The 24,100-nt window shown below is 47.0% G+C and overlaps 1 protein-coding gene across 2 annotated transcripts in view; it reads right to left on the bottom strand.

The window, feature by feature from the left end:
• The window catches only part of SLC30A8 (solute carrier family 30 member 8), an 85,535-nt gene that overhangs the window by 4,746 nt on the left and 56,689 nt on the right, over nucleotides 1-24,100 (bottom strand). For both annotated transcript variants that reach the window (XM_068237950.1, XM_068237949.1), the window contains exons 3-7: nucleotides 20,451-20,597; nucleotides 15,689-15,842; nucleotides 12,379-12,565; nucleotides 10,039-10,144; nucleotides 5,915-6,049 (exon numbers count right to left, since the gene is read on the bottom strand). In XM_068237950.1, coding sequence (XP_068094051.1) covers nucleotides 5,915-6,049; nucleotides 10,039-10,144; nucleotides 12,379-12,565; nucleotides 15,689-15,842; nucleotides 20,451-20,597 — 729 coding nt within the window. The remainder of the gene's footprint in view (nucleotides 1-5,914; nucleotides 6,050-10,038; nucleotides 10,145-12,378; nucleotides 12,566-15,688; nucleotides 15,843-20,450; nucleotides 20,598-24,100) is intronic.

Below are 24,100 nucleotides of genomic sequence, written 5' to 3'. Positions count from 1 at the left end.
GTCACTGCTGGGAACAGTAGTACACCGCTTGCTCAGCCACACTATATAGCATTCTGTTTACTGCCACTCTGTGTACCTCGCTCAGCCACACTATATAGCATTCTGTTTACTGCCACTCTGTGTCTGCTGGGAATAGTAGTACACCGCTTGCTCAGCCACACTATATAGCATTCTGTTTACTGCCACTCTGTGTACCTCGCTCAGCCACACTATATAGCATTCTGTTTACTGCCACTCTGTGTCTGCTGGGAATAGTGGTACACCGCTCGCTCAGCCACACTATATAGCATTCTGTTCACTGTTCTGTGTCTGCTGGGAATAGTGGTACACCGCTCGCTCAGCCACACTATATAGCATTCTGTTTACTGTTCTGTGTCTGCTGGGAATAGTGGTACACCGCTCGCTCATCCACACTATATAGCATTCTGTTCACTGTTCTGTGTCTGCTGGGAATAGTGGTACACCGCTCGCTCAGCCACACTATATAGCATTCTGTTCACTGTTCTGTGTCTGCTGGGAATAGTGGTACACCGCTCGCTCAGCCACACTATATAGCATTCTGTTCACTGTTCTGTGTCTGCTGGGAATAGTGGTACACCGCTCGCTCAGCCACACTATATAGCATTCTGTTTACTGTTCTGTGTCTGCTGGGAATAGTGGTACACCGCTCGCTCAGCCACACTATATAGCATTCTGTTTACTGTTCTGTGTCTGCTGGGAATAGTGGTACACCGCTCGCTCAGCCACACTATATAGCATTCTGTTTACTGTTCTGTGTCTGCTGGGAACAGTAGTACACCGCTCGCTCAGCCAGAGTATATAGCATTGTGTTTACTGCCACTCTGTGTACACCGCTCAGCCAGACTATATACCATTGTTTACTGACACTCTGTGTACACCGCTCAGCCAGACTATATACCATTGTTTACTGACACTCTGTGTACACCGCTCAGCCAGACTATATACCATTGTTTACTGCCACTCTGATTCTGCTGGGAACAGTAGTACACCGCTCGCTCAGCCAGACTATATACCATTGTTTACTGACACTCTGTGTACACCGCTCAGCCAGACTATATACCATTGTTTACTGCCACTCTGATTCTGCTGGGAACAGTAGTACACCGCTCGCTCAGCCAGACTATATACCATTGTTTACTGACACTATATAGCAGACTATATAGCATTGTGTGTACACCGCTCAGCCAGACTATATACCATTGTTTACTGACACTCTGTGTACACCGCTCAGCCAGACTATATACCATTGTTTACTGCCACTCTGATTCTGCTGGGAACAGTAGTACACCGCTCGCTCAGCCAGACTATATACCATTGTTTACTGACACTCTGTGTACACCGCTCAGCCAGACTATATACCATTGTTTACTGCCACTCTGATTCTGCTGGGAACAGTAGTACACCGCTCGCTCAGCCAGACTATATAGCATTGTGTTTACTGCCACTCTGTGTACACCGCTCAGCCACACTATATAGCATTGCGTACTCTGCCAGTCAGTGTGTATATTGCTGGGATCAGTAATACTCCACTCACCGTCAACCACTATATGAGCTCAACATGAGTTCCCCAGAGACCTCCGCTGTGAGCAGCACTCCCAACAACAGCAACAGCCAACGCCCCACGCAAGCTATAACATCCACCCCAGCAGCCAGTGGTCAGCAGCAGCCCTCCCCGGAGGAGAACGTTGTGTCCATCAGTCCGTCGCCAGAGCGATTAATGAGGGCTGCCATTGAGGAGATGATGGGGCCTGATGTGGAGGAGGAGGTCTGGCTCAGGCCAGCATCCCAAGTTAATGTTGAGGACGATGAGGGGTCTGTGTCTGGGGATGTTGGGGTGGCAGAGGTGGTGGGTGGGTCAGACTCAGGAGAAGAGTTGTATGATGAGGATGATGATCGGGACCATCTGTATGTGCCTCAGAGTCCGACCCCGGAAAACATGTTGTATCGTGTGTTTAGGTACTAAAATCTGCGTTCCCTCCCAGTAGTGTTGGGCGAACAGTGTTTGCCACTGTTCGGGTTCTGCAGAACATCACCCTGTTCGGGGTGACTATATAGCAGACTATATAGCATTGTGTTTAATGCCACTCTGTGTACACGGCTCAGCCACACTATATAGCATTGTGTTTACTTCCACTCTGTGTCTGCTGGGAACAGTAGTACACCGCTCACCCGCCACTGTATAGCATTGTGCTCTGTGTCACTGCTGACAATAGTGGTACACCGCTCACCCACCACTGTATAGCATTTCTGTACTGCCACTGTACTGCTGCCAGTCAGCGTGTACTTTAAGGATAAGTGAAATGAGGAAGAAATCCGGTGAAAGAGGGAGGGGCAAGGGAAGAGGTGTTTCCCCTGACGGTTCACGTACAGGCCACAGGGGAGCACCCAAGAAAACCCACTCAATACTGCCCATGTTGTCCAGGACAACAACCCTCACAGATCCAAAAGAACAGGACCAGATAATTACTTGGATGACCTCTCAAGCGTCCAGCAGTGGGTTAAGCAGCACCAGCACATCACGCACGAGGTCCGAGTCCTCAGCCAGTTAAAGTCTGGGCTTTCTTTGAAGACTGCACTGAGGATGTTACCATGGCGATTTGCAAGGTGTGCAAGACCCGCCTGAGCAGGGGGAAAAGTATTAACAACCTCTTCACCACCAGCATGAGCCGCCACATTCTATCCAAACATCCCACTCTGTGGGCAAACGCGGCAGGACAGGGTACCACCAACAACACTGCCTCCCTTGGGTTCACCAGACTCACCACCAGACCCGCCTCAGCAGCAGCAGTAGCCCAGCCATTGCGTGGTTCACAACATTCACAAACATCAGACGATGCTGACACTGTCACTTTCCGGACTAGTGCTCTTGAGGTCTCCCAGTGTTCATCAAACACAACAACCAACAGCCCTTCGGTGTGCAGCGCTACGGTTGAGTTGTCTGTCTCTGAGATGTTTGAGCACAAGAGGAAATTGCCAGCAAATGACCCCCGGGCCGTGGCAGTAACAGCCAGCCAGCATAGCCAAGCTTCTGGCCTGCGAAATGCTGCCATATCGAGTGGTGGAGACAAACAGCTTCAAGGGCATGATGTCAGTGGCCATCCCACGTTACGTGGTTCCCAGCCGCTACCACTTTGCGCGCTCTGCAGTGCCTGAGTTGCATGAGCACGTGGTCAGCTAAATAACCCGAAGCTTGAAGAATGCCGTTGCCTGCAAGGTTCACCTCACCACTGACACCTGGACGAGTGCGTTCGGCCAGGGTCGATACATCTCCCTTACCGCGCACTGGGTGAACCTTGTGGAGCCTGGCAGCGATTCCTCACCTGCTACGGCGCGGGTGTTGCCCACGCCGCAAACAGCTGGATAACAACAGCAGCACCTACCTCTCTGACTCCTTCTCCTCCAACGCATCTCAAAGCTGTACCTCATCCGGAAATGCTAACCCAGCACCAGCAGCAGTAGGATCGTGGAAGCAGTGCAGCACAGCTGTTGGCATGCGTCAGCAAGCGTTGCTGAAGCTGATCTGCCTTGGGGATAAGCAGCACACAGGGGAGGAAATTTGGAGGGGAATAAAGGAACAGACGGATTTGTGGCTGGCACCGCTGGACCTGAAACCGGGCATGAAGCTAGACACCTGGCACGAACTGGCAATGTACGCAATAGAGGTGCTGGCTTGCCCGGCAGCCAGCGTTATGTCGGAACGCTGTTTCAGTGCTGCCGGAGGCATCATCACAGATCGGCGTATCCGCCTCTCCACAGAAAATGCAGACCGTCTGACTCAAATTAAAATGAATCAATCCTGGATTGGAAACGACTACGCAACACTCCTGGACCCCAACCAAGTAACATGACCGATGAACATCTGGGATGGTTTAGCGTTTCCGGTCCCTGTTTATTGAACCTCTCATCTGTATTACATTTATGACTGCATGGCGGCAAAAAGCATTGCTGCTATATCCGCACGCTTTTTGTCCTCATGCAAGGCCTGGGTTGTTGTGTCTCACAAAGCGTGGCCTTCTCCTCCTGCGCCTCCTCCTGTTCCATCACGTGTGCTGCTGCTGCTGCTGCTGGGTTACCGTTGCCGGTCCCTGTTTATGGAACCTCTTATCTTTATTACATTTATGACTACATGGCGGTACAAAGCATGCTATCCGCACGCTTTTTGTCCTCATGCAAGGCCTGGGTTGTTGTGTCTCACAAAGCGTGGCCTTCTCCTCCTGCGCCTCCTCCTGTTCCATCACGTGTGCTGCTGCTGCTGCTGCTGCTGCTGGGTTACCGTTGCCGGTCCCTGTTTATGGAACCTCTTATCTTTATTACATTTATGACTACATGGCGGTACAAAGCATGCTATCCGCACGCTTTTTGTCCTCATGCAAGGCCTGGGTTGTTGTGTCTCACAAAGCGTGGCCTTCTCCTCCTGCGCCTCCTCCTGTTCCATCACGTGTGCTGCTGCTGGGTTAGCGTTGCCGCGTGGTCCCTGTTTATTGAACCACTTATCCTTATTACATTTATGACTGCATGGTGGTACAAAGCATGCTATCCGCACGCTTCTTGTCCTCATGCAAGGCCTGGGTTGTTGTGTCTCAAAGCGTGGCCTTCTCCTCCTGCGCCACCCTCCTCCTGTTCCATCACGTGTGCTGCTGCTGGATTAGCATTACCGGTCCCTTTTCCTGGAACCTCTTATATGTATTACATTTATGACTGCATGCCGACAAAAAGCATGTTACCTGTGCAAAGAAAACAGACATTTCCCGCATTTAAAAGACAGTTTTCCCTTTGAAACTTTAAAATCGATTTTCTCAAAAACTATAAGCTCTTTTTGCTAAAAAAATTTTTCCTCTTGTACCCACTCCCAAGGTGCACATACCCTGTAAATTTGGGGTATGTAGCATGTAAGGAGGCTTTACAAACCACAAAAGTTCGGGTCCCCATTGACTTCCATTATGTTCGGAGTTCGGGTCGAACACCCGAACATCGCGGCCATGTTCGGCCTGTTCGGCCCGAACCCGAACATCTAGATGTTCGCCCAACACTAGTGGTGCCTAACCCTAACCACCCCCCTGGTGGTGTCTAACCCTAAGCACTCCCTGGTGGTGCCTAACCCTAAGACCTCCCTGGTGTTGCCTAACCCTAAATCTCCTCTGGTGGTGCCTAACCCTAAACTTGACAGTGTTACATTAAATCCATTCACCGTTTTGCAGTTAAATAACATCTGCAGTTTGGCTTATGTAGGGCGCTATTGATAAATAACGTTACTGTGCACAATAAAGTCTGCTATTTAGCATATGAACGGCACTATTGATAAATAACGTCACTGTGTGCCGTTTTCCATCTTTTTTCCCTGTGCGCCATAATTATGCAGTACTAACAATAAATAGTGATAAGTGTATCTTTTTAATGCGGCGCCTTTTTTATGCATAGGCGCTGTGCGCCATTATTCACTGATCCACCCTGGCCAATAGGGAAGCTGAGCTCACTTTCCTCAGGTACACTTGGCTTTATTATGTCCGCACCAGACTCTGAAGCTGCTGTAAATATGTGATTTCACTGTAGACAACCCCTATGCAGCTTTTCACCAAACGCTCTGTTCCTGTTACCTGGGTTTACTTCCCCAATGTAAGACACTCATTGTCATAAAGTGGCGGCTGCTATTTCCTGGTTCCCTGCAGCCTCTGGTGTGCTGGCGGGCTTCATTGTGCAGGCCAGGAAGGTCACCGCGCCTTATTATTCTCCAATAGAGCGGTACACAGGCCCGGGCCGCCGGAGCTCAGGCCGCTGAAAGAGCGCTGTAGGATTGAATGACAGACGAGGCGCTCGCAGGAAAGAATGCTGAAAAAAAGTGGCTCTATCACACAACAATTGAACTTTTGTTCCCGGAGCGCACACACTTACTGACCTGTGGCGACGTGAGCCGAGAGGATGACTTGGTTCATTGTTAGGGCCAAGAGATGAAGACTGTGGACCGATTTCACCCCATTGACGGCAAGAATGCTCTGCTTCACAGCGCTGTAATTAATCCCCCGAGGAACGCCTGCGGCGGAGAAAGAGGTCCTGTTAGATGGGCGGTCGCCCTTGTGTCATGAATGCAGCACCGGAGATCACAATCTCCAGCCTGACATTAGAGGTCTTTAGAAGAGATGATTAAAGTCAGCCGTCCATGTATAGGTCGCTACATCCCGGTGACACCAGCCGCCCTGTCATGCATGGTACAGGCCTCTGCAAGGCACACGTACATCGCTGTGTTCACCATGTAGATCATCCTGGCGTTTGCCTAATGCAGTGCCGGCTGGGGGCTGGGGACTCAGATCTACATTCTCCAAACATGCAAATCTGCACTGATCCATGGTGAGAAAGACATTCTTAAAGGACACCTGAAGTGAGAGAGATATGGAGGCTGCCATATTTATTTCCTTTTAAACGATGTTAATTGTGTGGCTGATCCTCTGCCTCTAATACTTTTAGCCTTAGACCCTGAACAAAAGGTCACCTCCTCTCACCCTTGCATTCAAGACTTCTCATGAGTATCACCTCTGCTTTGGAACTCTCTACCACAGCCTGACTGTCATGCTTCAAGCCAGGAAATTTTCAAACGTACCCTCAAGGCACACCTTTTCAGACAAACTTATAATAATTTGCCATAACTTGCTATAGCTAGAATTTAAAGCTGACTGCCTCTTCTGCTAACCCCTTTGTCTACTCCCCCAGTGTCTCCACCCCACTACCCTCTAGATTGTAAGCTTGCAAGGGCAGGGACCCCCCAGCCCTTTTGTTTCTGTGCAATTTATCAATTGAACAAGTACCAGTATTAGTGTTGCTATTCAAATTACACATTGTATGCATCTGTACTTGTGTCACTGGCAGAGGTGGGCCTAAATTTCGCATATACAAAAAATTGCATTGAAATTTACAATTACGCATCTTAGCGTAATGCGAAATTTCAGAGAAAATCCTAATTAATGTTCCATGTAATAGTAATATTTAATAATTTTGTGTGATTTTGCATAATTTCGTGCCGACGTTAGCGATTAATAGCAAATCACCCATACATGTTATTGCTACCAAAATTGCTACATATGTTAAGTAGAATAGTGGGTACAAGCCAAAAAAAGAATTTTTTTCAAAAAGACTTTGTAGTTTTTGAGAAAATGGATTTTAAAAATGCAAAGAAAAATGTTTTTTAAACTGTCATTTTTCTGAGTTTAAAAACCATTTTTCTTTGCATTTTTAAAATCAAATTTCTCAAAAACTACAAAGGCCTCAATTCACTAAGCTTATCTCCTGTCTTTAATAACGTTTCTATAGTTATCACCATGGTGATGAAACATGTCCTATTCAGGAAACATTTTACCTCAGGCAAACCAAAAGTGAACTCTTCTGTCTTTAAGTTAACTCTTCAATCCTTAAAATTACTCCAGGGTTCTAGACAGGCTGTTAATTAACTGCGTGTGAAAATAACTACAGAGGAGGTAACGTAAGGAATGAAGAAAGAAGATAACTCTCTCACTGTGTGAGGTAAGTTGTCTCTTGCCTTATTATCTCCAGCATGATCTTAGTGAATTGAGGCCATAATAGTCTTTTGTAGCAATTTTGTTGTACATGGCATGTATGGGGACTTTGCTATTTACTGCCAAAGTCGGCATGAAATTATGCGGAAAATTATGCGAAATTTTAATGCGAAGATTACTAAAGACTAAACAAAATCAATGGTATTTACAAATCATAATTACATATAGGCTAATTGCGATATAGGATAATGCAAAAATTTACGCAAAATTTAGCGTAATTGTAAATTAGCTGATTACGATCAGCACTGTTCACTGGTTGTCCTTATTGTACAGAATGTTGTTGATCTGCTCATGTATCTGTGCTCTCCATTGTTGTATGTTTTGAGCATTTTACAGCGCTACACAATATGTTGACGCTCTATAAATAACAAGCTTGCAAATCAAGTGCTCTGACTTGCAGTTTGACTGGATTTGTTGCATGTTTGTTTCAGACACTACTGCAGCCAAACAGATCAGCAGGACAGCCAGGCAACTGGTATTGGTTAAAAGGATATAAATATGGCAACCACAATATCCCTCTCACCTCAGGCTTCGTTTAGAACAACTATCAAAAAGTATATTTTTTTCTGAAATACTGCTGTTTATGCAGCGACCTTATACACGTATTAAATGAGACCAAAATGTTGACTTTAAGCAATCTGTATACAATATTACCCATTCTAAATGTGTTGTTGTTACTGGCTTCTAGGTGCCACTACTGTCCCCAGGCCGTGTACAAGTAAAAAAGGCGACCTGCAAAAAGGGTGCCAGAGGTAGCCACTTCTACTATGTAATTATGATAGCCTTAGGGCCCGTTTCCACTAGAGCGGATCTGCATGCGTTTCCTGCATGCAGATTCGCATAGACAACACAAGTGGATGGGCCTGTTTCCACTTGTGCGGGATTCTGTGCAGTTTGACGTACAGAAAAAATCTGCACGGCAGACCCATCAGAATTCGCACGCCGCACACCCGCACGCGATTCGCCAGTAATGTAACTAAATAGGAAAACCGCAAACATTTTAGTCTTGCGGTTTTCCTGGCGTTTCCGCGTGCGTTTCCGCTTAAAAACCCATGTCAATGCTTGCTGGCATTGACATGGTTAAAATCGCAACGTGCAAACCATGAGCGATTCCGCGTGACAATCCGCATATAGAAACGGCAACAAAACCGCAACCACATGCGGATTCGTTGCCGCGATTTTCTTGTCGAAATCGCACCGCACTAGTGGAAATGGGCCCTCACTGATATTTTACTGCAACCTAACTCTACTCTCACACTGTACCCCCCTGGAGGTGGCTAACCCTAAGACTTCACCCACCCCACTCCCCCCACCTTCCCTGGTGGTATAGGATGACTGCGAGGGCTGCAAGAAGCCCAGGGTAAGTTAAACTTAAAGAGAGTCTGAAGCGAGAATAAATCTCGCTTCAGACCTCATAAATAGCAGGGGCACGTGTGCCCCTGCTAAAACGCCGCTATAGCGCGGCTTAACAGGGGTCCCTTCACCCCCAAATCCCCCTCGATACACCCGGGGAGCGCTTCCTGGTTGGGGCAGGGCTAACCGCCGCAGCCCTGCCCCACGCGCGTCTGTCAGCGCGTATCTCCGCCTCTCCCCCGCCCCTCTCAGTCTTCCTTCACTGAGAGGGGCGGGGGAGAGGCGGCGATGCGCCGCTGACAGACGCGACTGGAGGCAGGGCTGCAGCCGTTAGCCCTGCCTCCAGGAAGGGAAATTCTGCGACCTTTCTACGACACACTTTTGCGGGGGGTGGGTTGGGGGTGAAGGGACCCCCGTTTAGCCGCGGGATAGCGGCGTTTTAGCAGGGGCACACGTGCCCCTGCTATTTATGAGCTCTGAAGCGAGATTTATTCTCGCTTCAGAGTCTCTTTAAGGCTTAAAGTGGATCCGAGAGGAAAAACTAACTATAACAAGTAATTTGTCTATATATCTTATCTAAAGTTTAGATAGTTTGCACCGCAAATCTAGCTGCAAACAGCTTCAACAGTATATGATTATTTATTCCCGTGATACAATGAGGGCAGCCATGTTCTGTTTATCACATTACACACAGGCAAGCTGATCTGCATCTCCAGCCCTCAGCCTGTGAAAACTTCTCTCCTCCTCCCTCCACCCATCTGCCGCTGAAATCTCTGGATAGTAACCTCCTCCTCCTGCCCAGACTGAGCTCCCATAAGCTCTTGCTAGATGGGTCTGAGAGTGCCAAGGCACTGGAGGTGCTGTGGGCGAGGCTTGTTTAGTTTATAGGGAATTAGGGTATTAAAACAAAACAAAAAAAGTATTTGGCTTGAGGAATGCCCTATAAACTATATGACAGGAACACAATTATGCAATGAGTAAAAGTTGATCTTGGATCCACTTTAAGTAAAACTTTACGCTCTTCTACTACAGAGGACAATATGAACGCTGTACTGCCACTTTGTTTATTGGCCCCCAGGGGGATTTCATGCTATCGCCTCACCTTCCATCAGAACGAGGAGCACATCCCGTAGAATGGTGATGGTGGTGGCCAAGACGAAAATGGAGAATATAAAAGTGCAGATGGGATCGGCAATCTTATACTGAGGCTGCAAAATACAAACACAGATGGATTTTTAAAAATCTATTTCTTTAGTGAGTATAATAAAATCTTTATTAAGTAAACCAATACTAATGACAAGGAACCTTGCTTCTCTTTGGGCCGTTTTCCATTGTATGCGCTTTGCAGATCAGATCCGCAAAGTGCGAGGACACTGACTCTATAACGTAAAGCACAGGTACTCGTTTCCCAGAGTGCCACCCGATTTTAATCTGCTTTGGCTTGATCACAAATGTCGGACTGTCCTGTTGCATTTTTCCTGTGTTTTGCGCTTGTGTTAAGTCAATGAGAGTGCAAGAAAATCTCATAGCAATCTCAGTGTAATGCGATTTTCTTGCGATCCCGCAATCTGTACTGCACATTTTCCCTCTCCGCCTTCACCCCGGTTGGAGATGCAATCACACTGCGAAACCTGCCCAAATGCATGATAATCAGGTTGTGACATATGCAGTGGGTATCACAAGCATAAGATTGTTACGATTTGTAGTGGAAACAGCCCTTAAAGGCAACCTGAGGTGAGAGACGTATGAAGGCTGACGTATTTATTTCCTTTTAAACAATGCACATTGCTTGGCTGTCCTGATCCTCTGCCTCCAATAGGTTTAGCCATAGACCCTAACACAAGCAAAATATACCCCACAGTGAGTCAGAGAAGGCTGCTTATACAGGTACACTTAATGTATCACAGAGCAGCTGTATTGGACAGGAAGTGGCTTGTTTTTTTCTTGTTTTGTGGACCATTAGGCTAGTTTTTGGTGGCTCAGTAGGGTAAACCCCATTTAAGGCCACATTTATACTTTGTGTGCCCCTAGGCCAAGTATGTTGTGGTTCCTCTTCCTTGTGCAGCAGCAGCTCCCATTCCATGTGCAGCCCCCTCTTCCTTGTGTATCGTCCATGTACAGCAGCCCCCTCCCATAACATGTGCAGCCCCCTCTTCCATGTGTATCATCCATGTACAGCAGCCCCTCACATTCCATGTACAGCCCCCTCTTCCATGTGTATCATCCATGTACTGCAGCCCCTCACATTCCATGTGCAGCCCCCTCTTCCATGTGTATCATCCATGTACAGCAGCCCCTCCCATTCCATGTGCAGCCCCCTCTTCCATGTGTATCATCCATGTACTGCAGCCCCTCCCATTCCATGTGCATCCCCCTCTTCCATGTGTATCATCCAACACTGAGGCGCTGAGTGCATACCAGACCCCTAATTGCTTGTACTCCTGTCTGATTGCCTGAGGAAGCGGGATAATCCCGTGAAACGCGTAGCACCTGGGAGTACCAATAAATTGTGATTGTTCTTACCGAACATTGAGTCTTATGCTGGTTCTTGGTTTCTATGGGTGGTGAGTCGTGAATAAGGTATCCCCCCATTTTTAATTTTTGTTATGTTTTTACTCTTTTTGGCGCCTCTGGTTCGCATCCTCATAACAATGTGTATCATCCATGTACTGCAGCCCCTCCCATTCCATGTGCAGCTCCCTCTGCCATGTGTATCATCCATGTACTGCAGCCCCTCCCATTCCATGTGCAGCCCCCTCTTCCATGTGTCTCATCCATGTACTGCAGCACCCCTCCTATTCCATGTGCAGCCCCCTCTTCCATGTGTAACAACCATGTACTGCAGCCCCTCACATTCCATGTGCAGCCCCCTCATCCATGTGTATCATCCATGTACAGCAGCCCCTCACATTCCATGTGCAGCCCCCTCATCCATGTGTATCATCCATGTACAGCAGCCCCCTCCCATTCCATGTGCAGCCCCCTCCTCCATGTGTAACAACCATGTACTGCAGCCCCTCCCATTCCATGTGCAGCCTCCTCTTTCATGTGTAACATCCATGTACAGCAGCCCCCTCCCATTCCATATGCAGCCCCCTCTTCCATGTGTAACATCCATGAACAGCAGCCCCCTCCCATTCCATGTGCAGCCCCCTCTGCCATGTGTATCATCCATGTACAGCAGCCCCCCTCCTATTACATTTGCAGCTCCCTCTGCCATGTGTATCATCCATGTACAGCAGCCCCTTTCTTTCATGAACAGGCACCTTGAGGATCAATTTACTTTTTTCATGTGTTGCTTACTTTTTTCAGCCTCCTCTTTCATATGTAGTAACCCCTCCTTCATGTTCAGGTGCTGCAGCCGCCCAAGGCCCGGGCCATTGTGGCCTTCCAGGAATCCCACCCTGATCCCATTTAATTTACAGCTACAAGGCATTCTTACCTTGAAGTATACGATGAGGGCGCTGATGAGCACACTGACGCTCTGGAACAGGTCTCCGATAACATGGATGAAGGCCGCACGGATGCTGGCGTTGGTCTGAGGCTTGAAATCGGGCACCATATGTTGGTGTTGCTGAATACCGGCGTGGCTGTGACCGTGTCCCGTGTGGTGCAGGACCAGAGCCAATCTATTCATACATCAAGAGAGAAATATCAGTCTGTCTGATCTCAGCACCATATATTTCAGTTTGTCACATTCAAAACCTGACTTCGAAAATAAAAAATATTTACGGAACTTTTGGAGAGTGAGGTAGTGGTTAGAACATTTTGGGGGATTTTAATTGCTGTTGTTTGTTCCATCGCTTCCTGTCCAGATAGGAAGTGAGGAAAGTTTAGGTGATCATACATATACTAGTAGGTAGGAGAAATGAACTACTGTCTACTATACTTTCCAACTTTTCAAGACAGGAAAGAGGAACACTTTTTAGTGCACACATATTTAGGCAAAAGACTTTCCACTACCCAATCCCCAAACACATCCCCACCACACCTCAAGATAAGCTCCCATTACGCCTCCAAGCATACCCTCGCCACACCTCCAAATACACCCTCATCATACCTCCAGACTTGTCTCCACCACACGTCCAGACACACTCCCATCACACTTCAAGATACGCCTCCAGTCCAGACACACCCTCACCACACCTCCAAATACACCCTCAACATACCTCCAGACATGTCTCCACCACACGTCCAGACACACTCCCATCACACTTCAAGATATGCCTCCAGACACACCCTCGCCATACCTCCAAATACACCCTCATCATACCTCCAGACATGTCTCCACCACACAGCCAGACAAACTCCCATCACACTTCAAGATACGCCTCCAGACACACCTTCACCACACCTCCAAATACACCCTCAACATACCTCCAGACATGCCCCCACCAGATGTCCAGACACACTCCCATCACACTTCAATATACTCCCCCATTACGCCTCCAGGCACACCCTCACCACACCTCCAGACATGTCTCCACCACACATACAGATTCTCCACCCCACCACAACTCAAGATATGCCCCCATTACGCCTCCAAGCATACCCTGGCCACACCTCCAAATACACCCTCATCATACTTCCAGACACTCTCATCATACCTCCCTCATACCCAACCCCCAAACACATCCCCGCCACACCTCAAGATAAGCTCCCATTACGCCTCCAAGCATACCCTCGCCACACCTCCAAATACACTCTCATCATACCGCCAGACATGTCTCCACCACACGTCCAGACACACTCCCATCACACTTCAAGATACGCCTCCAGACACACCCTCACCACACCTCCAAATACACCCTCAACATACCTCCAGACATGTCTCCACCACACATACAGATTCTTCCCCCCCCCCCCCCCCCACCACCACAACTCAAGATATGCCCCCATTACGTCTTCAGGCGCACCCTCACCACACCTCCATATATGCCCTTATCATACCTCCAGACATGCCCCCAGCCCCCCACCACACCTTCAGACACTTTCTTAACATACCTCCAGACATGCCTCCGCCAGACCTCCAAGCAGGGCCGGGCCGAGGCATAGGCTGGAGAGGCTCCAGCCTCAGGGCGCAGTGTAGGAGGGGGCACAGAATTCATTCAGCTGTCATTCCTAATTGTGTTTGAAGCAGAAAGAAATAAGAAAAGGGGATACTTGGCAGTGACTGCAAGCCAGATCACTAGATATTAAGGTGTTGGGGAGGTTGTGGGCCCTGTGGCCCTCTTAGTCTAATAGCAATCAGTGAGTGACAGCTGGGGTGGGAGGGATGGAGGGGCGCACTTTGATGTCTCAGCCTTGGGTGCTGGAGGACCTTGTCCCGGCTCTGCCTCCAAGTGCAACTTTACAATACCTCCAGACATGTCCCCACCAAAATTCCAGATACTCCCTCATAATCCTTCAAGACATTGCCCTGCACACAGACAGAGGTCTAAGCAGATGGAGAATGCAAGGGAAAATCTCAAGTCGGACACACTTCTGTCCTCCTAACTTCTAAACTTCAAGAGATTAGAAAAAAAAATCTTATTTGTATAGTATCGTAGCATGTGCTTTCATTACAAGGTGTAACCTGTGGTTTGGCAGTATTCTGTGGATTTAGTAATAGTAGTTGTTCCACCTGCGCACACCACTACTGTGTGACAATTCCTAGAAAGAAAGCACACGGGCTAACATAGTGTAAATCCGTGTAGCAACTTGGAATTGCCCCAAGGCAATATCTTCATACAACAAATGAAGCCAGCTCTACTTCAAAGTTTCATATCCAGGGCCAGATTTTGACTTTTTACCACCCAAGGCCCACTATCACCAGCCGCCCCTGACAGCATCCAGGACTCCAGCTTCCAAGTCCTTCCTTTTCTTTATCCACAGTCAAACGCATGGGCACATCACGTGGTGGGAAGCCAGCCACACACAGAGATACATAATCCTGGATCTACTGTGTTTGCTGAAAGAGCCTTTTCATCCTCTGATCGAGTGCCAGACCGGCCACCCTCTGCTACAGAATATACAAGCTAAGCAGGGTGGCCACACACTGGGCCTGGCTGCTACTGCTAAAGGCTAGTGTCTATCTATGCTTGTGCAGGGTGCAGAAATGGCATGGCCGGCGCCCAAGTCCCGACCTCTGTGAATGTTTGGCAGGTTAACTGCCTATAAAGCCTGCTGCCCACAGCCCGCCCCTTGAATCCTTGTGCCCTAGGCCATGGCCTAGGTGGCCTTGCCAGGTTTATATCACAGTTTTAATCCAATCACATAAAAAACAGCACCATAGCATAACTCTGTATACATGCTGCTCCTCCCGCTTTTATCTGTATGGAGATATTGTCTTGGGGTCATACAAACGTGCTAGAGCCACCTATCTTCTGAGGTGGCAACAATGTGGTGAGCCCCTTCACCATCGTGGGGGGGGGGGGGGTTGTGTCACTTAGAGTGTTGCTGGGATTGTTTCTGTGGACACCTAAGGCACTTTCCTATTTTGCTATTTCTATTCCAAGTTACTACATGGATTTACACTATGTTAACCCGCCGCGTGCTTTCTTTCTAGGAATTGACACACAGTAGTGGTGGTGGTGAGCACAGATGGAGCAACCACTTTTACTAAGACTGCCTTATCTGGAACCTTACATCTTGCAAACCCACTATTTTTTATATGGACAGACTTTGTTGGCTGGAGCAGTGTTATTAGTTCATTTCTATCAGTATTGTGAGGATATTTGCAGTAGGAAGGTAAAGAAAAGACCAGAACTTACACCACATTTGCCCCGAGGGCACAGGCTGATGTCATGAGCATAACTGCCCCATCGATGGTGTAATCCGAGTGAAGGATCCTCTCACACGCCAGATACACCAACACACCCGTCACCACCCAGATCGTCACCATGGACAATAAGGCCCCCACAATTTCTAAAGAGAGAAATAAATGCTAATGGTTATTTGGTAGCAAACCAAACAGGCTTACATAGCACTTCAATCAAGAATAATTTACCCATTTGTTTTTATCAGAGGCTTAGTGTGCAAAATGGAACACTTATTGCCAAATAGTACATGGTCACTGGAGCAGAGTTTGGTCACCAGCATAAATGAAGTTCAAGATATAACCTAGTACAAATTCAACTGGCGTACAGTAAACTGTTCTCAACTCAAAAAGTCAGAGCTTCAGCCACTAGGACACACTCTATAGGCAGTAGCAATGTTAGGGAGTCTTGGTCACGGTCTCCTCACTGAATAAGTGCTGGCTTACTGAACAGGAACAGCTGAGATTCAAACCCAGGTCTCCTTTGTCAAAGGCAGAGCCCTTAAAAAGACACTGAAGCGAAAAAAATAAATAAATTATGATATAATGAATTGGTTGTGTAGTACGGATAATTACAAGAAGAGTAGCAGCATAGAAAATATTCTCATATTTTTATTTTCAGTTACCGGTATATAGTGTTTTTTATAACATTGCATTATTCTCTAAAAAATTGCATCATTCTCTAATATTTTGCAGTTTACACACTACTCAGCATTCTAAATGACTTTACAGAGAAGGCCAGTGATCTTTTGAACTGTCCTCTGGAGAGAAAAAGAAAATACAATGACAGACAGTTAAGATAATAAGCTTCAGAAGACAGAGCTCTGCGACTTTGAAAGTCATGGAGCTCAATGGCTCTTTTGCATTAATAACAACTGGAGTTTCTTAACTATTCCTGTACTGGAAACAATACTAGATGTAACGATTGTGGAATTCTCTCCGTGATCAGCGCACAAGGCGTGCGCTGACACGGCGGAAATCCTCCACAAGCGTATAATTTGCGGGAACCCAGCAAAAGGTGCAACGCAGCTGTAGAGGGAAATTCCTGTCGGCAGGTGGAGCTGTGGAGTGCAGAGGAACAGCTCCTCTGCCCTGCCACAGACGCCAGACAGAAATTGTACGAAGGGAAGAAACGCAGGGCAAGATAGCCCTGAAAGAGAGAGATCAAAGCGACAGAGGGTATGTGTGTCCACCAATCTAGTCGCCACTCTGCGACGATGAACACACAACCATGAAGATAAAGTGAGAAGGCAATCGCCAGAGATGGCGATTGCTAACAGCGACACAAGACCGAATAAGCACAGATGAGGAATGTATGTATGTCCACCAATCTAGCCGCCAACCTGCGACGGTGGACACACAACAGAAGAAACCAAGCGAGAATGCAATCGCAAGAGAAGCGACTGCGGAAGAGAATGAGCACAGGGACAGAATGTATGTATGTGCCCCAATCTAGTCGCCAACCCGCGACGGTGCACATACAACAGCAGATATAAAGTAGGAACGCAATCGCGAGAGAGGCGATTGCCAGAGGTGACACAAGGCTACAGCAAGGCAGAGCACGAGAGTAGCAAAGGCACAGCAAATCATACAATGAGAAGATAAGGAAAATAAGAAACGCTAACTAAACGCGAACACCGCACTCATTCGCAACAGTGCACGCGTTTATGCGCGGTCTCCGCGTGATAAGCACAACAGAGACAAGCACGCCTAACTAACCACCGACAGACAAACATGAAACAGAGGACGCGAGCGCTTGCTAAACGGTTACCTCACCGAGCCTCCAGCAAGCGTTCGTAGCAGACAAGACAGATACACGAAAACAGGAATAAGTGAGAGATACGGATCCACAGCACTAGCGCAAGGCGAGTGCGATCCAGGCAAGACAGATCAGATGAGATAGCTGGTAGCAACCGCTGCTCCAGCTAAACTCCAAGAACAACAGATCAGAACGACTTCCTGTCGACCACCGCTGGGACAGACAATCGCAACAGACAAACAAAAAAGATATGCAATCCTAACTGCACTAGGGAACCTGCCTACAGTGCCTAGTGCAGTCCCAGGAATTACTCTAAGCTAATCTTTAAACAATGAGCAAGGCTGACACTCCAGGAGTGTTTCACAGGACTAACCCTTATGACCAGCCCAGGTCTGTGATATCACATGGCATTTATAGAGCAAGCCTACAAATGATGTGGCTAGGCAATCTGCATGACAAACGTATGCAAATTCCTCAGCAGCAAGCTGCAAAACTGACAAAAGGTCTCTCTTCCAGAGACCTGCAGAATGCAGACCTGAACAGTGGTCAAAAAGCTGCCTGCCTGCGCAGGCAGCCGAGCGGATCCTCACACTAGACTTATGTCTCTGCTGCTAATGTTCTTTTTCTTAGCTGTACTACACATACAAATCATTATATCATAATTTTTTTTTCCGCTTCAGTGTCTCTTTAGCCATTACACTATCCAGCCACCATCCAGAACAGAGTAACCCCCACGCAGCAAGCATTAGGAGTTGAGGTTATTGGGATTTTTTCTACATTAACAGTAACTACAGCTGGAGTGCAGGGAGCGAAGGTGTAAATAATCACAATTTCTGTATTTCTCATGTTTAGTTAAAGGGAAGGTTCAGGGAGTGTGAAAAAAAAATCCATATTCACTTACCTGGGGCTTCCTCCAGCCCATGGCAGGCAGGAGGTGCCCTCGCCGCGGCTCCAGAGGCTCCCGGTCGTCTCCGGCGGCCTACCCGACCCGGCCAGGCCCGGCTGCCAGGTCGGGATCTTCTGCACTCCAATCTGGGCCTCACGGGGGCGCACTGACGTCATCGGACATCCTCCGGGCTGTACTGCGCAGGCGCAGTACTTCTGCGCCTGCGCAGTACAGCCCGGAGGACGTCCAATGACGTCAGCGCGCCCGCGTGGGACTCAGAAGAGCCCGTCGTTGGCTGTCAGAGAGGTGATACTGGCAACCAAAAGAGTGTATTTGTTGTCCCAGGCCATGACTATAGATGGAAAATAGAATAGGTCCAAGTTCTCCAGCTTGTTTGCCACTAGCTGTACTGCACCTAGAACTGTGAGAAGAACTATCAGATTCATTCAGTGTATGTTGACATAAGTTAGATCTGTGTGGGCTTAGTTACAAATGACATCAAGTTACATGTTGTCCTCCAGGTTATTTGCTTCTAGCTGTCCACTGCACTGTGAGAAGACCTGTCAGCTATCGGCTTAATTCAGAGCAAATTTACTGTACTTAGATTAGAACTGTGTGGGCTTAGTTAGAATTATACAGCAAGGTACATGTGGCCCTCCAGCTTGTTTGCTACTACCTGTGCACTGCACCTAGTACTTTGAGAATAACTGTTAGTTATAGTATTCATTCAGTGCAGATTAATATAGGTTAGAACTGTGTGTGCTTAGTAACAAATTACAGCAAGGTAACTGTAGTCCTCCAGCTTGTTTGCTAGTACTAGCTCAGCTGGCTGGTGCATATATTGTATACCCAAACGTTGGAAAATCTATGTGCGGGGAAGGCTGTCCGAGGTTTGACATAGAACTGGGGTTTGTGGCAGTGGTTCCCCTCAGCACCAGAATGCCTCATTGGAGAATCAACTCTGGCAATTTGCCCTAAGTAGCACTGGACACGTTGTTTGAAGGATGACATCAGATTATTGCCAAATCCAGCCATGCAAGTTTCAAGAAGTTGAAAATCATTTGATGGCAGTACAGTCAGTAGGCATGGGCTTCCGAGTCGGAACCCACTTGAATTCATTATTAAAATGCGGCTTAATTGCCTCAGGTGTGTGCATGGGAGACAGGGGGTTACTTACCCAGAAGTCCGTTGGCTTCTATGCGTATCACACGTCTCGCACGCGGCCTATGGGACGCACTGCAAGACTCACTACCGCGCACTTCGTGGAACGCGTCCCATAGGCTGCGATCGAGACGTGTGATACGCATAGAAGCCAACGGACTTATGAGTAAATAACCCAATTAAGGCTCATTTTAATCATGAATTCGAGTGGCTTCCGACTCGGAAGCCCATGCCTAAAAGTCAGCAATGGCAGTAGAATCAACCAACAATATCAGTCTATTCTGCCTGTAAGATATGACCTGAGAGGCAATATTTACTATTAACCCTTTAGTAGCCAATTTATTTAGAGCCTTTCAAGTGTTCTAGGCCAATTTATTTTAGGCCATATTTTTATTTCTTATTTGTTACATTTTCTTGCTACTAATTAGTTCTGTTATAGTGTGTATTTATGACTACTTGTCACTAGGGGGCAGTGTGAGACAATAACAGAGGACTTCTGCTTTTAGTTTCTATTTCCTCTGCTAGCAGAGAGACATCAAAGCATTCCAATAATTTATAACACAACTATTTCTGCCAGCTGACTTAAAAAACAATGCACTATCTCAAACGAGATAATTATTTTGAAGCTGCTAATCGGTTAATGTCTCTGGTATCCAAGTAAAATTTCACATCCTATAACAATACCAAGCAATTGTGCTGATAAATATAAAAATAGATCTCCACTGGGTTGAAATTTCTGATCCTTTTTCTACACAGAGAAATTGAGACTTTGATCACAGGTATGCTGCATGTGTTGCTCAGCAGAGACGGCGAGAAGGTTTCTTTGAGGTCCACATGAAACACAACTGGAGGAATAATGGGCAGATTTCTTACTTCCTGCCATTGTTGATGCCTGCGTATGGCCGCTCTTACCTGCTCTGTACCATCCATAAGTCAGTCTTCTTGTTGCCGGCTTTGAAGACAGCCAAAGGGAACAAAGACTGATGAGGAAGCTAGACAAGTCCACAAAGAGATGGGCAGCATCGGCCACCACAGCCAGACTTCCCGCGATATAGCCACCTGGGGAGAAGAAGACGAAAGTGGAAATTTTATGCCACATTTAGGTAAGACGATGGGTCACCAAAGTGACATTACACTCTTTTTTCACTTAGTGTCCCTTAGTTCAGCAACACTGTATTAGAAATTAAAATTATGAAATTTAGTTATTTAAAGAGTAACTGTCAGGCTACAAAAGCTAATTTAAACCTCTATTCTCCTGTGTTAAACAGTTTAGAAGGAAGCCAAAAAGGCATTACTGAAGGTAAAAATCTCTCTTACATTTGATGTGTGCTTATCAGCAAAGCTGTTATTCCCAAGCTCTTAAGAAGACGCAAGCCGCATACCATACTGCAAAGCATTCTGGGGCTCTCCCCTCGGCTGTTAATGAGAAGTTACAGGGTCAAGTAACAATAGCATGTAACTCAGTCCAGCGCACAGCACTGATAAATCTCCCGGCAGAGTACACTGCAGGAGTCCGCTATTGTTCCTAGCCACATGGCTAATTAATATTCACTGCACACTAGTGTTATTCAGTACGAGCTTTTCTGTGATCAGGAAGCAGGCAGGACATGAAGACACATTTGGCTTCATAGGAGACAGACAAACATGGAACCTGCCATGAGCTGTCAGGAGCATCATTCTCTGCATATACTATATAAAAATTCTGTGAAATCCAAACGAGGACAGTGAAATGCATATGTTATGTAAGTACAGCCAATCTTTAGCTACTGATATATGTGTTTATTTTCTCTGAGACCTTATACCTAACAGCTCCTCTTTAAACCTCGTTGCTACCTGCTCTTATTCTAACTCCCAAAACATGTCTAACATCCATCAACTTATCCATAACTCTAACCATCCCAATATTTAACTACTTAAGAACATCGCTAGTTGAAATCTACGCCCTGTTTTGATGCTGACCTGGGGTGTATATTTCAACTCACCGACGTCGCATGTCCTCGACGGTCTCGGCGATCGCGATGCATTCTCCCCGCCGCAGCCCACTCGCCCTTCCGTCTCTATGACGGCAGAGCCCTGTGATTTCATCGGCTGCTGACCCAGTCTATCAATGTAATCCACTCCCATTGGCTTACAGTGATAGACACTGTCAGGAGTAAGTTAAAGCGGCTCCTGACCGGCTCACAGGACTCTGCCGTCATAGAGAGGGCAGAGTGGGTGGCCTGAGGTTCCCGGCGGTGGTGGCAGGTACGTGTGGCGATATTCCGCGGTGTTCCACCGCTTCCGCCACTTAAGTGGTTAATGTTCAAGTGTGTCCACCCCTAAATTTAACCTTTAGCACTGCCCATTCCAAACTCTAACCTTCACAGCTGCCCATCTCTGACTCCAACCTTCAGCTGTGCCCATATACTGTATAACTCTAACCTTTACAGCAGAGAACTTTCTCTCCAGTATTTGCTCGGTAATGACTTAACCACCCTGGCGTTCTGATTAAATCGCCAGGGTGGCTGCGGGAGGGTTTTTTTTAAATAAAAAAAACTATTTCATGCAGCCAACTAAAAGTTGGCTGCATGAAAGCCCACTAGAGGGCGCTCCGGAGGCGATCTTCCGATCGCCTCCGGCGCCCAGAATAAACAAGGAAGGCCGCAATGAGCGGCCTTCCTTGTTTTGCTTATATCGTCGCCATAGCGACGAGCGGAGTGACGTCATCGACGTCAGCCGACGTCCTGACGTCAGCCGCCTCCGATCCAGCCCTTAGCGCTGGCCGGAACTTTTTGTTCCGGCTACGCTGGGCTCAGGCGGCTGGGGGGACCCTCTTTCGCCGCTGCTCGCGGTGGATCGCCGCAGAGCGGCGGCGATCAGGCAGCACACGCGGCTGGCAAAGTGCCGGCTGCGTGTGCTGCTTTTTATTTGATGAAAATCGGCCCAGCAGGGCCTGAGCGGCGACCTCCGGCGGTGTTGGACGAGCTGAGCTCGTCCAGACCGCTCAGGTGGTTAATTAGGAGTCAATCTGATCATTTGTTCTGTAGCCTGCATTGATTTATATTATTTAATCAGTTAACTTCAGTGAAGTGTAAATATGCATTGAAACTACATCAGAGCAGTCTTATAGTGTTTCATATTCATTTTTTTACTGTGTTTAATGCATTAGCAGGGCTGGATTTGTACTTTTTACCGGCCAAGTCCCACTATCACCAGCTGCCCCTGACCAACAGCATCCAGGATCATTCAGATTCCGTCTTCCAAGTCTTCCTTCATCCACAGTCAAATGCATGGGCACATCACGTGGTGGGAAGCCAGCCTCACACCGAGATACAAAATCCTCGATCTGCTGTGTTTGCTGAAAGTGCCTTTTTATCCCCGGATTGAGTGCCAGATGCGGCCACCCTATGCTATATACAAGCTCAGCAGGGTGGCCACACACTGGGCCTGGCTGCTACTGCTAAAGACTAGTGTCTATCTATGCTTGTGCAGGGTTCAGAAATGGCATGGCCGGCGCCCAAGTCCCAACCTCTGTGAATGTTCAGCAGGTTAACTGCCAATAAAGCCTGCTGCCCATAGTCCGCCCTTTGCATCCTTGCACACTAGGCCATGGCCTAGACGGCCTAGCCAGAAATCCAGCCATGTGTATTAGGGCAAACATGTAACTATGAGTGTAATACCACTTTCAAGAGGGATGGAGATTTTGAGTAGGTAATTATGAAACAACCCCCAGAGCATCTGGGAAGGCACATCATGTGATAGATCGGGCCCACTTCAGTATCACCCTGTTCAACTGGGTAGTCCACAAATCATCCTTCTGAAAGTGGCCACACACCATACAATTTTTTTAAATATCTGTTTAATTCAAGAATAGCAATCCATTTTTCTGACTGATGGTAACATTTCCAAAAGATCTGTACCACACACACACGTGTCCAATTTTTACTCAATTATGATAAAAAATGATTGGAAACTCTGAGAAAATTGCTTTGGTGTATATATTAATAAATTGACAATCCACTACACACCATTAAATTTTCAGAAAAATTGATCAGAAAAATCCATCATTCCCGATCAACTTTTATTGAATAAAATGGGAAATCTGATCGGATTTCTTGCTTGAATTAAAAAAAAAGCTTTCGATTTTGGGGGAAATTTTTATAGAATTGCTGTAAAATCGGATCATTTTATTGTATCGTGTATGGCCACCATTACTCAACCAATATTCCAGCATGGCACATTAAAGTATATCTGAAGCAAAAAAATGATGAAATGATGAATTGCATGTGTAGTACGGATAAGGAATAGAACATTAGCAGCAAAGAAAATAGTCTCAAATTTTTACTTTAAGTTACTGTACATAGCTTTTTTTATACCATTACAGTTTTTTTTTTTAATACGTATTGCCATATTTGCAATTTTAATATCGCACTCGGGCCCATAAGTAATTCACTTTTTCTCCTAGGTGATATTTTCAAAACTTGTTAGTAAAATTACTTTGAAGTCACCAGCAACCAAGAAAGTACTAAACGTAATTTTGACAGTACCTTTTCACCTACTTTTTGGTATTTTTTTTTTAATTG

This window comes from Hyperolius riggenbachi, chromosome 5, assembly GCF_040937935.1.
Source record: "Hyperolius riggenbachi isolate aHypRig1 chromosome 5, aHypRig1.pri, whole genome shotgun sequence".
NCBI lineage: Eukaryota > Metazoa > Chordata > Amphibia > Anura > Hyperoliidae > Hyperolius > Hyperolius riggenbachi.
This window is presented reverse-complemented; position numbering and strand designations above follow the sequence as displayed.